This window comes from Panicum virgatum, chromosome 6N, assembly GCF_016808335.1.
Source record: "Panicum virgatum strain AP13 chromosome 6N, P.virgatum_v5, whole genome shotgun sequence".
NCBI lineage: Eukaryota > Viridiplantae > Streptophyta > Magnoliopsida > Poales > Poaceae > Panicum > Panicum virgatum.
The window spans coordinates 7,099,851-7,113,348 of NC_053150.1; the positions used below are offsets into that span (position 1 = coordinate 7,099,851).

Here is a 13,498-nt window from a genome sequence, read left to right on the forward strand (position 1 = left end):
CTTGGAGGAGAGTAAAGAAAGGTTTTTGGGATGTGGGGAGAGAAGAAAAAGGAGCTAGCTGAAGCTGCAGCTGCTGCTTGGTGTTTCTTTTGATTTCCCCTTTGTTAATTCATCCTGCTTGTTGATGGTGCTTGTTCATGTTGATTTGTGGGCATATATTTTGGGAGGGGAAAGCTAGGAGAGGCTGGCGGAGAAAAGGGCAAGAAAGAGATGGGGCAATGAAGCTACAGGACAGAGGCAAGGCGAAGATGGATGCTGGAACCCATTGGGGGCGAGAGAGAGAGAGAGAGAGAGAGGCGGAAGGATGCTGGAACACAAAGGGAGTGAATGATGGAGATAGGTAAAGAGATGTTACTTGCTTGTTGTTGTTGTTGTTGTTGTTGTACATTTCCATGAAGTCCTTGTGGCCGTGCGCTTGCCAACACCGCCGGCCAGATTGGATCCGTCAAGAGAAGGGCGGTCTCCGGACACAACCTCCGGGGGCGCCAGGCCAGCCGCTATTCCCATCCATCAGCATTGGCGGCATCCCCATCGGCACGTTGAAGAACGGAAGCCCACCAGCTGCTGCCACTGCTGCGGGGTCACCCCCGAACGGCACGCCAGGTTGGTCGCTCCCCAGCGGTGTTGGAGGGGGCACGTCGTCGCCTTCCTCGAGCGGCAGCCTCAGGTAGGCGACGTTGCTGAATGACGTGGCCACGACGACCACGGGCCCCACGGCGATGAGGCGCCGGCCATGCTGCCAACGATGACCTGCCCCTGGCTGCCGGCCAGGAATGCCGCGAGGCTGGTGGCCCCCGGTGGCGCGCGGGGGTGGGGGGTGGGGGAGGAAGGAGCCCGCGCCGCGAGGGAGACTATCTCGAAAATGCCGTGGAGTGTGGCCACCGCCGTTGAGGCCGGCCTGATCTGGGACGACTGCGGCTGGCGCAGCGTGACATTGGCGATGGTTCCGGCCGCCGAAAGCACGCAGACGTCGGGCTGCTGGCGGCGCACATAGGCAGTGAGTGCCTCGAAGACATTGCACCCGGTGGCGACCTCGAGGATGTGCGCCCGGAGTGCATTGGCGCTCTCCCTGGTGGTGATCACGTGCAGCATGGGCTTGTTCTTGGAGCCCGACGGGCGGCCCATACCGGCGCCTCCAGCGGTGCTCGGCGGGCTGCCTCCACCCCCCGATCCCAGCGACAGCGAGTCCTGGCCGTCGTCGGAGCCCGCCGCGCTGGGTCATCGTGGTGAAGATGGAGGGGCTGGTGGTGGTGGTTCAGGTAGGAGCTGGTGCCCAAATCCAGGCCTGCCATCTTTCTAGGGTAGGAGAAGAGCTAATTATAAGTCAGTAATGAGTATAGTAGCAAATAAGCTCAAGTAAAAATAATGGCTACATAACAGAACCGATAATATTAATAATTGGCGATGCAGTAGAAGCTGTGGGTGCTGGTGGTGATGATGATTATGAGAATAGTAGAGACGACGGGGAAGAAGGTGAGGGGGATGAGAGGCCAACGCTACTCGGGTGTGTTTCTTTGGGGTTTGTGTGGTTCTTGTTTTCTTGGAGGCGAGTAAAGAAAGGTTTTTGGGATGTGGGGAGAGAAGAAAAAGGAGCTAGCTGAAGCTGCTGCTGCTGCTTGGTGTTTCTTTTGATTTCCCCTTTGTTAATTCATCTTGCTTGCTGATGGTGCTTGTTCATGTTGATTTGTGGGCATATATTTTGGGAGGGGAAAGCTAGGAGATGCTGGGGGAGAAAAGGGCAAGAAAGAGATGGGGCAATGAAGCTGCAGGACGGAGGCAAGGCGAAGATGGATGCTGGAACCTATTGGGGGCAAGAGAGAGAGAGAGAGAGAGAGGGGGGAGAAAGGAATGACGCTGGAACACAAAGGGAGTGAACGATGGAGAGAGGTAAAGAGATGCTACTTGGTTGTTGTTGTTGTACATATCCATGAAGTCCTTGTGGGCGTGCGCTTGCCGACACCGCCGGTCGGATTGGATCTGTCAAGAGAAGGGCGGCCTCCCGACACCGCCGCCGGGGTGCCAGGCCAGCCGCCGTTCCCATCCATCAGCATTAGCGGCATCCCGATTGGCAGATTGAAGAACGGAAGCCCACCCTGCTGCCACTGCCGCGAGGTCACCCCCGAATGGCACACCGGGCTGGTCGCTCCTCGGCGGTGCTGGAGGGGGCACATCGTCGCCTTCCTCGAGCGACAGCCTCTCATAGGCGACGTTGCTGAACGACGCGGCCATGACAACCACAAGCCCCGCGGCGATGAGCGCGCCGGCCACGCTGCCACCGACAACCTACCCCTGGCTGCTGCAAAAAATCTGTTGATCCGTGACGATTAAATTTCGTTACAGATCACTAAAAAACCATCATAAAACAGTATCTATGACGATCTCAAATTGCGTCATGTATTGAGCGTCACAGATCACACCTCGTGACGTTCCTTAAAATTTCGTCATAGATTGCTTGATCCATGACGTTTTGAAACCGTCATAGAATGTCCCCGGGGCCCCCAAAGCCCAACCCAAACCCATTTTCTATGAAAAAATAAACATCACAAACAGTATAATTTTCATCACAGATTCAGTTGCCATGTCACACATTGATGACATGGAGGATGGCATGGCTGTTGTCTTGGCGATGACGTGGATAGTAATGATGATGTGTAAATTGATATGATCAATGATATGGCTGCTAACATGGCAATGATGTGGTAAGCAGTGCTGACATGGCAGGTGATGTGACAATCAAAATGGCAGATGACGTGGCGAGTGACATCAGTAGCATAGCCCTTGAGTGGATGGGCCCAATTCAGAGTGGGCCACCAAGTTGGGCTTGATTTCAGCCCTAGATTAATTATCAGCTAACAAGATTTCAGCGCAAGATTAATTATCAACTAACCAAGTTGGGCTTCAATGCACTCACATGTGCTGTGTGGATGGGATGGTTGAGGTGCGTACGCGCGAGGCCATAGGTCGTCACGAGTTCGAACTCCGACACACGCGCATTTATCCTGATGTATTTTTTCGATGGGATAGTACCTTTAGTACCGGACGTTGTGGCCAATACTAAATGAACTGTCCATTTAGTACATTTAGTACCGGCCAGTCGGTACCGGCTGGGGCAGCTGGTACTAACGGCGGCAGACGCCTGATACTAATGTGACATTTTCTTGTAGTGCATATATCACTGAATTCTAATTCTAATTCAGGGCATGTTTGGTAGCGCTCCATCTAATTCTACTTCTCTATGGGAGCTGATTCTCTGAGAGAAGTGATTCTATAGCTAAAAGTGATTCTCTTTAATTCTCCAGCATAAACTCTTAAAATCAGGATGGAGAGTCACTTTACATAATCATGAGAAGCTACTTTTTCAGCTCCCGCCCTCTTAGTCCATTTCACACCCTTAACAATTGACTTATTACGTGTATAATAACTACAAAGATTCTTTTGCTTGATATAACCCAATCTAGCTAATCACACTGGAAATGGTTATATGGTAAATGAAAAGAAAAGGTAAAGTGGCCTTGATCATACTAAGATTCTCTACATCTTTAATTTACTCCTCCACAATGAAACCAAAACCTACAATCACCTTTATTAAGTCTATTGTTACTAACGGAAACCAAATTAAAGCCATCCGAACGAGAGAGACATGGACGCACTTCTTTTACAAATAGTGCATTATCATGTACTTGTTGATTGAATTGATTAAGTTTGTGTGCAACGCAGGGTTGATTAATTACTGGCTGTCCAAGTTGACCAATGCAACCGCCCTATAGTAGCTACCTAATCGCAAAAAAGAAAGGGAAATAATGGTAGTTGGTCATAGTTGTTGTACCCATGCGTCGTTTTCGCCTTATTCATCAAGTTGTGGATGGTGACAAGATGGATAACTTTTTTTTTGTACATGTCCAAAGGCCAGCTCGACCAAGAAGCTATGGCAATTTCGTGGTAACTTAATTTGGTGCGCAAACATCAGCGGAAGAAAAGAGGGAAACACGTACACATACAGGTTGTCACTTAGTGCAGCCACCTGAGTTGAATAAGTAGACGACAAATTTAAAATTAAGATAAGTTTGGATACCCATGATTTGAGACAAAAATTTAATAAGTATATGTATCATGTACATTCAGCTTATGAAAGAATAAAGTCCACTAGCTTAGCAAGAAAGAAATTTCCTTCAATCCGTAGAGGAGTGTTTGGTTACTTGAGGTTTATAATAAGCTCTAAATAAGTCACATTCCATCCAAACATCTAGGTTTATAGGTGAGACTTACATAAGCCCATAAGCCCCTTCAAGAGGTGCTTATGAGGTTTATTTCTTATGGGCGCCACCAGAAAACAACACTTTTCAACTTCTACCCCTCCACAACCCCTATCCATTCAGCCACTACAGAGTACAATAATGAGGGGCATAAAGACCATTAGCTACTAAAATGCTTATTATAAGCCCATACAACCAAACATCAATTTGGGCTTAGTATAAGCCTCTCCATGTGAGAGGTTTATGGGCTTATAATAAGCTTCAAGTAACCAAACAGACCCAGACACGTGTAGTCGCGACTCGCGAGTGGTGAGTCGCATCGTGTGGCCCATTTCCCTGCTCGCCTTGGCGCCGCATCGGCACATCCCTAGCTCGGCGGCTCCCCCACTCGATCACTCTAGCAACCGGAGGGGAGAACCAACACCTTGCGCCCTCGCCCCCATCGGCCATTGCTAGATGGTGGTTACTTTCGCTCGGCTATTACATTTATTGAGAGAGAATTCTTCAGTAAAGTGAAAGATGAGTATATCATCAGTCTCTTCCAACACGAGGGATCATAGGATTATATTGCAGTAGCCTTGCTATTTTATAATATTTTTTAATTATTTGTGTTTAGAACTCATACTTTAATTATGTTATGGTTTTGTTATGGCCATTATAAGTTAGCATTCATTATATTATGTATTTGTCTCGAATTTTTTTTCCATATGGCATACCCAGCCGCAAATTTCTGGCTCCACTAGTGGGTGACAGATAGAGAAGTTCCTGAATTGCCATGCCAGGTGTGTCCTCTAAGTTCTTTATTAATTAGTGCACAAACAAAACTATGTATACGTATAACGGTTCCTGCATCTTTGTTGATGGCTCTGTGTCTTACCTCACCCAATTAGGCATGTATGTGTACATGGAGGTGCAAGATTGCATTGTTTAGGCCAAGTGTGAGTGCATGCATTGAGGACGCCTTTTATTTCAACGGCTCTGCTGATGACATTGTCATGTGCATGTGCGGAGACCTCACAGTTTATCATCCGTCCATATCTAAGCATGCACTATCCAATAATGCTTCAAAATATTATAGGAATGATTTCTGTAAACTTTTGGGATGCATGCATGCATGATTATGACAGGCTGACAGGCAGTCCCGGGGCGGGCGGGCGGGCGGGCGCTTCTGCATTCCTGCATACGTGTGGCACCTGTGCATGTGGGTGTGCGTGCGCGCGCGCGGGACTCCTGAAGGGTGTCGGCCACGAGGGTGGCCATCACTCTCCTCTCCTCCTCGGGACTCGCCTCTCTCTCTCAGCTCAGCTCCCTGTGCTGTGCAGCTAGCGCAGCAGGCCAGGCCTCCTGCAATGATCTCGCAAGCAAGACTGGAGACCGAGAGCCCCCGCAGATCCCGGGCGCCACCCAGGCCCACCCGTCCAATCGCCACCGGTCAAGCAGGCTCCGCCGGCCGTGGCCGGCGAGCGCGCGCGCGCGCGTCAGTCACCAGCCCGGCAACCGCATGGGCGCGCGCGCGTGCGTGCGTGCGCCTGCCTGTATTCGCGGGCATGCAGCTAGCACTCTCCCCCGGCCGCGCCGGCCCGCCACCCATGCCGATGTCGTGGGGACATGTGCGGCGGTGTGGTCAAGCCGAGGGCGGCAGGTAGACTAGGCAGGCACCAACCACGGCCGCCATGCCGTCGTGCTTCGTGCGCGCGCGCGAGGGCCCAGGTGCGCTCCCCTTCTACTCTCAACCCTTCCTTCCTCCGCCGCGCGCCGTCGTCGTCTCCGGCGCACACGCCGCACTCCGGCCTTGGTAATTGTATATAACAGGTTAACACCAAAAACATATTATCCTTTCCCATACAACAGGTTAACACCAAAAACATATCGGACAGAGATCACAACGAACAATGGCACAAGAGAGAAGAACACAAAGGGAGTGAATGATGGAGAGAGGTAAAGAGATGCTACTTGAAGTCCTTGTGCGCGTGCGCTTGCCGACACCGCCGGCCGGATTGGATCCGTCAAGAGAAGGGCGGCCTCCCGACACCGCCGCCGGGGGCGCCAGGCCAGCCGCCGTTCCCATCCATCGGCATTGGTGGCATCCCCATCGGCAGGTTGAAGAACGGAAGCCCACCGGCTGCTGCCACTGCCGCGGGGTCACCCCCGAACGGCACGCCGGGCTGGTCGCTCCCCGGAGGTGCTGGAGGGGGCATGTCGTCGCCTTCCTCGAGCGGCAGCCTCTCGTAGGCGACGTTGCTGAACGACGCGGCCACGATGACCACGGGCCCCGCAGCGATGAGCGCGCCGGCCACGCTGCCACCGACGACCTGGCCCTGGCCGCCGGCCAGGAACGCCGCGAGGCTGGTGGCCCCCGGCGGCGCGGGGGGCGGGAGGAAGGAGCCCACGAGGGAGAGTATCTCAAACCTGCCGTGGAGCGTGGCCACCGCCGGCGAGGCCGGCCCAGTTTGGGACGACTGCGGCTGGCGCAGCGTGACGTTGGCGACCGTCCCGGCCGCCGAGAGCACACAAACGCCGCGCTGCCGGCGGCGTGCGTAGGCGGTGAGCGCCTCGAAGACGTCGCACCCGGTGGCGACCTCGAGAATGTGCGCCCGAAGCGCGTTGGCGCTCTCCCTGGTGATGATCACGGGCGGCTTGGGCTTGTTCTTGGACCCCGGCGGGCGACCGCGCGGGCGCCGGGCGACAACCTCCCCGCCCCCGATGCCGGCGCCTCCAGCCGTGCTCGACGGACCCCCACCCCCCGATCCTGGGGACAGCGAGTCTTGGCCGTCGTCGGAGCCTGCTGCGCCGCCGTGATCGTGGTGAAGATGGAGGGGCTGGTGGTGGTGGTTCAAGTAGGAGCTGGTGCCCAAATCCAGGCCTGCCATCTTTCTAGGATAGGAGAAGAGCTAATTATAAGTCAGTAAGGAGTATAGTAGCAAATAAGCTCAAGTAAAAATAATGGCTACATAACAGTACCGATAATATTAATAATTGGCGATGCTGTAGAAGATGTGGGTGCTGGTCGTGATGATGATTATGAGAATAGTAGAGACGATGGGGAAGAAGGCGAGGGGGAGATGAGAGGCCAACGCTGCTCGGGTGTGTTTCTTTAGGATTTGTGTGGTGCTTGTTTTCTTGGAGGAGAGTAAAGAATGGTTTTGGGGATGTGGGGAGAGAAGAAAAAGGAGCTAGCTGAAGCTGCAGCGCTGCTGCTTGGTGTTTCTTTTGATTTCTCCTTTGTTAAATCATCCTGCTTGCTGATGGTGCTTGTTCATGTGGATTTGTGGGCATATATTTTGGGAGGGGAAAGCTAGGAGAGGCCGGCCGGGGGAGAAAAGGGCAAGAAAGAGATGGGGCAATGGAGGTGCAGGACGGAGGCAAGGGGAAGATGGATGCTGGAACCCAATGGGGGCAAGAGAGAGAGGGGAACAAAGGAGAGAGGAAGGATGGCAAAGGAAGATGAGAAAGGGATAGGTTAGTGCTGGTCTTTGGAGTTGATGGGAGGAGGAAATATAATACAGGGGCTAGAGAGAGGAGGATGGGCAAGGACGCAAGGTGCCCCGGCTAGCGAGAGACAGTGACATGTGGGGTCTAGCTCCTCCTGGGGCTGCGTGTCTGTGACTCACTGGCCGCGCGTGCATGGAAGTGGCGTGTGTAGGAGCGTGCTCATCAGCTTTAATTTTCTTGAGAGAGAAGGATGATACAAGCTAACGTTGATGCTTATGCACGCAAGTGGGGTGATTAGTTTAATGGTGCAAGTTGAGCATATTATATTAGCCCTAGATCAAAGTGGTGAGCTGAGGCATGCATTTGAGTGTGTGCACATTGAGACAATTTTCGGTTTAAGTGGGGGGCATGTGGGACTACTCAATGCCTTGAGCACAGCTGCATGGGTGGCTTGAATGAACGATTCCAAAGTGCCACTCCTGTCTAGCTAGTCCAGCTTGGAATATGGTTGTCTTGGGCTGCTACCCTCCATGATTTCTTGCCAATTAGGAGAGGTTAGGTTAGGTGTAGGGTTTCATAACTAGCTAGGTCAGATACATTGTTGTTTTCTTGCTGGTTAGTGGAGGATGGGTCATTCATGCATTTTGACCACCACTGTTAGTTGCTGGTTCTCATCAATTATTTTTTGCCATGCAGTAGTGGCGGAACAGAAGTTAGCTAGAATGAAGTCTATATCTGCCCTCCTCTTTGATTTAGCAGCAGTTTCTGCACAGCATTAGTTTGCTAATTACTAAAATGACATTAATAATCTAAGTTCTGTTGAAATGAAGCTACTAAAACTGTTAATATATGTGTATGCAAATATGGTATTTACAATGTCTCGCCTAGCAAGTAACTCGGGCAGGCAGGCAGGCAGTGTATTAAATGGAGCACGTTGCTGCCCGATTAAAAACCCACACCATGTTTAAAACTGAATGCATACATAGCTAATGGTCTAATGGAGTAATGGACTATTAGTATTAACTGACATGATGGACACATTCAACATGATCGACAAGAAGTCAATGCAAGTTGCCAGAATGAGAAGAAAAACACCAAGAATCTTTAACTAACTTATCATGATTTTAGTCCAATGATCTCTGATTCTTCAAAACTAATTTTAGTTTGGTCAACCAGTTGATGGGCACGTATGGGTAGTTACTAGAATGAAAGATATATGAGGGCATGTTAATTCGTGAGAAAACATCATCAGTTTTTTTTTCAAAGCAGAGATGGATCCTGCTAACTAATTAATCTAGAAAAGGGAATATGTATATCAGCATAGATAAAGAGTTGTTTACAAATTAAAGCAGTCTTTATTAATACCCAAAGATACATTAAAAATGGAGTTCTACTAGGCAAATATATGCTTACGGCACTTGATGGGTGATAAATATTCAACAACTTCCCTGCATCCTTTGTTAAGTCATGTTACTTGTATCCTACCTAACGTTCAAATCAATGATAGGACATCTACAGGGAAACTCAGTTTTTTCAGTCAGGTCTTTGTTAACATCAAAAATATTTTATACCTGTCTATGGAGAACTACTGCTGAACTACCTTCTACGTTGCCTTTTTGGCAACATATCTAGTGGAAACCACAACCTTCATGAAAACTCGTGCAAACCATGATAAAAAAATCATCTAAATTTACCCAAAAAATCATACATGTAGATGATATGATGATACACAACTTTGCAAAATATCTTGTCCAAACTTGACTTTCTTTGTGAGATATAAAAGAAATTTGTTATTTTTATATCTCACAAACGAAGTCGAGTTTATACAAGATATTTTACAAGGTTATGTATCATCATATATATCATCTATATATGTTATTTTTTTTGTGAATTTAAATGATTTTTTTGTCATGGTTTGCACGGGTTTTCACGAAATTATGGTTTCCACCAGATACGTTGCCTTCTTTTTTTTGTCAAAGAAGGCTGCTTTTGATAAAGCAAATCCACAGTAGAGGGTAGTGCTTCGGTCGTGCTAGCTCGTGCTGTGGCTAATCCTCTATTATTGTTAGAATCGCAATATTCAATCTACCTTGCTAAATTGTGCTACCTTAATTAGCTAGCTTATATCGGTTTCATGGACAATTGAATTATGATCTCAACTGTGCAAATAAATTTTGAACGGATTATGGCCGAAACTGCGCGATGCAAAGTTCCAGATTGGTTCGAGTAATTCTTACACATCATGATTTCTATGCTAATATTTTACTTTTTCCATAAGCATTATTAATTAAGACAGTGCAAAATTTTGTATTTTTTGTTAATGTTCCAGGGTCATAGGGAAAATTTAAATTCTAGCATAGAGATTCATCAGTTCTCCTGTACATTTCTTTCTTTACAATTGTACGTTTGTCTTTCTCTTTATATGATGGATGGAGATCATGTTACAATTCATATATGAGAAGTGGTACATATAAATACAAAAGTTTCTTCAGATATATGCTACAAATAAAAAACACTCGGTCATTTAGAATTACTCAAATGTTCAATTGATCTATAGACAAATCATCGGTATCACAATATCCAACACGTCAACATAATATGTGAGCTCTGTCGATTGGTTTTACTACAAAGCGTCTCTTTTCCCCTCTGCTAGTGTCTTATATATAGCTTTGGTAATAAGATTCTAGATCATCATCTTCCAAAAACATGTCACTGAATTCAAATTCTAATTCAAGGTCTGTTTGGTAGGGTTCCATCTAATTCTAATTCTCTATGTGAGCTGATTCTTTGAGAGAAGTGATTCTATGGCTAAAAATGATTCTCTTTGATTCTCTAGCATAAACTCTTAAAATAGGATGGAGAATCACTTTACAGAATTAGGAGAAGCTACTTTTTTCAGCTCTCAGCCTCTTAGTCCATTTCACATAATTAGTAGAGAGAATCACTTCTATCTGAAAAACTGTCTGGCAGATCTCCTGCTGGATTCAGCAGAGAATCAGTTCTGGGAGCTTTGCCAAACACACCCTTAACAATTGACATATTATGTATAATAATTACAAAGATTCTTTTGCTTGATATAACCCAATCTAGCTAATAACACTGGAAATGATTATGTGGTAAAAGAAAAGAAAAGGTAAAGTGGCCTAGATCATACTAAGATTCTCTACATCTTTAATTTACTCCCCCACAATGAAACCAAAAACCTACAATCACCTTTATTAAGTCTATTGTTACTAACGGAAACCAAATTAAAGCCATCCGAACGAGAGAGACAGGGACGTACTTGTTGATTGAATTGATTAAGTTTGTGTGCAATGCATGGTTGATTAATTATTGGCTGTCCAAGTTGACCAATGCAACCGCCCTATAGTAGCTACCTAATCGCAAAAAAGAAAGGGAAATGATGGTAGTTGGTCATAGTTTTTATACCCAATGCGTCGTTTTCGCCTTATTGATCAAGTTGTAGATGATGACAAGATGGATAATATTTCTTTTTGTACATGTCCAAAGGCCAGCTCGAGGGCCGTCATGAGACAACCAAGCTAAGGCAATTTCGCTGTAACTTAATTTGGTGCGCAAACATCAGCGGAAGAAAAGAGGGAAACACGTACGCATACAGGTTGTCGTGCGGCCACCTGAGTTGAATAAGCACTACCGGAAATCCGTTGTTTACCGTGTGCTTCAACTTTTACTGTGTGCACTATGTCGGGCACACGGCAAACATGCTATTTGCCGTGTGCCTATAAAGTAACACACGGCAAACATTCAGGCACACGGCAAATAGGATCTTTACCGTGTGCCAAATGTTTAGTACACGGCAAACAGATGGACACACGGCATAGCCCCATCTTTGCCGTGTGCCGATCAATACAGCACATGGGAAACACATACACACGGCAAAAGAGGCTTCTTTGCCGTGTGTTTTTGTTAAGCACACGGCAAATTTGACTTAAAAAAATTAATTCTGTGTTTGAAACTTTTTGCTTATCTCTATATTATATGTGGGACTCTACATTAGGTTTTGGTAAATTTCTCGGTCATTTTGCTATATTTAACATTTCTATTTCGTGAAAAGGAATATTAGAGAATAAGTCAACTTTGAAATGCACTAATTCTAAATAGAGTGATAATGAAGCAAAAAAATGTTGTTCACATCATTTTTCCCATTTTAGCTCTAATCTAAAAAATGGATGCAAAATTTGAAGATCTTGCTCATGAGCCATGCAATGAACCATGTGACCCAATAATTTTAAAATTCTATAAAAATGAAACTTACTTTTAAAAATATAAGATTTGTTATGCTATCATGATTTTATAAGTGAAGGCTATGGAAAAAAATTTGAAAATATTTAGCACAAGTTATCACATGTACTCCTTATAAACCGAAGGATCTTCAAAGAAGATCTATAGAGTTGAGAAGAAGTTGTTGATATTTCAAGTGAAAGTGATAGTCGAATTGGGTGTTGACTTCAAAAATTTTTGTACATGCAATACACATCTTAGAATCTATCATGCCAAAATTTCATAATTTTTTAGATGTATTTGTTATTCTTTATAATTTGTCCCCAATAAATAGTAACATGTGATATACATTGAAATGGAGGTGTAACTGCATGAAATAATGATTTAGTCAGTGCAATCATAGAACAAAAAAGGTTGAGCGATTTTTTTTGATATTTAGAGTGTTTTGAACAAATTTTAGTTAAACACGTAATGGTGATTCAGTTGGTACATATCGGATTCAAATAGTATGAAATAGTACATTTAATCCGCACGTGATAATGAAGTAAGAAGTATTTATTCTTGCACAAAATGAACGATACATTTTTGAATAAGTATTTATTCCCCACAGCAGTTCAAACAGTAATAAACAATAGTGGAAACACTAATTAAAACAATAATTTTGAAGCAAAAAAAAGAGGTTCTGCCGGGTGCCCTGCCTTCAGGAACACGCCAAAGACATGCCTTTTTGGGCCGTGTGTGCCGGATCGGGGGCACACGGCACAGGTGGTATCTTTGCCGTGGGCCAGATCGGCGCACACGCAAAGGCCTCCTCTTATCCCCTTCACACGGCCGGCTGGCTAACACACCACCATGCCATACACACTCACACTCTGTGTCGCGCCGCCGCGCCTCCCACGTACGCCACCACGGCACGCCGCCGCGCTCGCCATACGGCGACGCTGCAGCCCCTTCACTAGTAGCCCCCTCCCCACCAGCCGCTCACGAGCCTCACCGTCGCCTCCGCCCTCCCGCATCCCGCCGCAGCTCGCCCGCCTCCCTCCCCCTGCACGGCCCCCCGCCACCGCCGCACCCCGCCGCCCCCCACCTCCGCCCCGCTCCCCCCCGCCGCCGCCCCGCCGCCCCTCCTCCTCCGCCCCGCCCGCGCCTCCCTCCCCTCCCCCCACCGCACCTCCCCTCCCCCGCCCCCCCCGCCGCCCTTCCCCCCCTCCCTCCCGCGCCTCCTCCTCCCCTCCTCCCTCCACTCGCCCCTCCCCTCTCTCCTCCCTCCTGCCGCGCCTCACGCCTCCCGCCTCCGCCTGCACCTCTCCCCCCACCCACTCGGCCCACTCCGCCCGCCGCCCACTCCCCCCACGCCGGCCCCGCCACTCCCCGTCCGCCACCCCCGCCGCACGGCCTCGACACGCTCGCGAGACCACGTCGACGCCCTCGCCCTCTCGCGAAAGGGTGGCTGGCCGGCGGGGGGCTGCTACGCCACCTCCTCACTGGTGCTCGAGCTGGGCCCGCCATGCTCGCGCCGGGCTCGGCCTCGCCGGCTCGCACCCGGACGCCGACGCCCTCGCCGCCGGTTG

The 13,498-nt window shown here is 48.3% G+C and overlaps 1 protein-coding gene and 1 pseudogene across 2 annotated transcripts; both read right to left on the reverse strand.

Moving 5' to 3' along the window:
- Window positions 1–445: 445 nt before the first annotated feature.
- Window positions 446–1,467, reverse strand: LOC120677766 (annotated as a pseudogene).
- A 4,599-nt stretch (window positions 1,468–6,066) lies between these two features.
- Window positions 6,067–7,717, reverse strand: LOC120680279 (AT-hook motif nuclear-localized protein 23-like). 2 transcript variants are annotated; one of them, XM_039961898.1, is made up of 2 exons: window positions 7,215–7,717; window positions 6,067–7,123 (listed from the first exon to the last, which is right to left on the reverse strand). In XM_039961898.1, the coding sequence occupies exon 2, from the start codon at window positions 7,121–7,123 to the stop codon at window positions 6,260–6,262; it is 864 nt and encodes a 287-aa protein (XP_039817832.1). In that variant the 5' UTR covers window positions 7,215–7,717; the 3' UTR covers window positions 6,067–6,259. The 2 variants fall into 2 exon arrangements, with proteins under 2 accessions (XP_039817832.1, XP_039817831.1); XM_039961897.1 differs by having other exon boundaries at window positions 6,067–7,127.
- Between the last annotated feature and the right edge of the window lie 5,781 nt (window positions 7,718–13,498).

Excerpts from the sequence above, each read along its gene's own strand:
- LOC120680279 (XM_039961898.1), bottom strand. The coding sequence starts at position 7,123 with ATGGCAGGCCTGGATTTGGGCACCAGCTCCTACTTGAACCACCACCAC.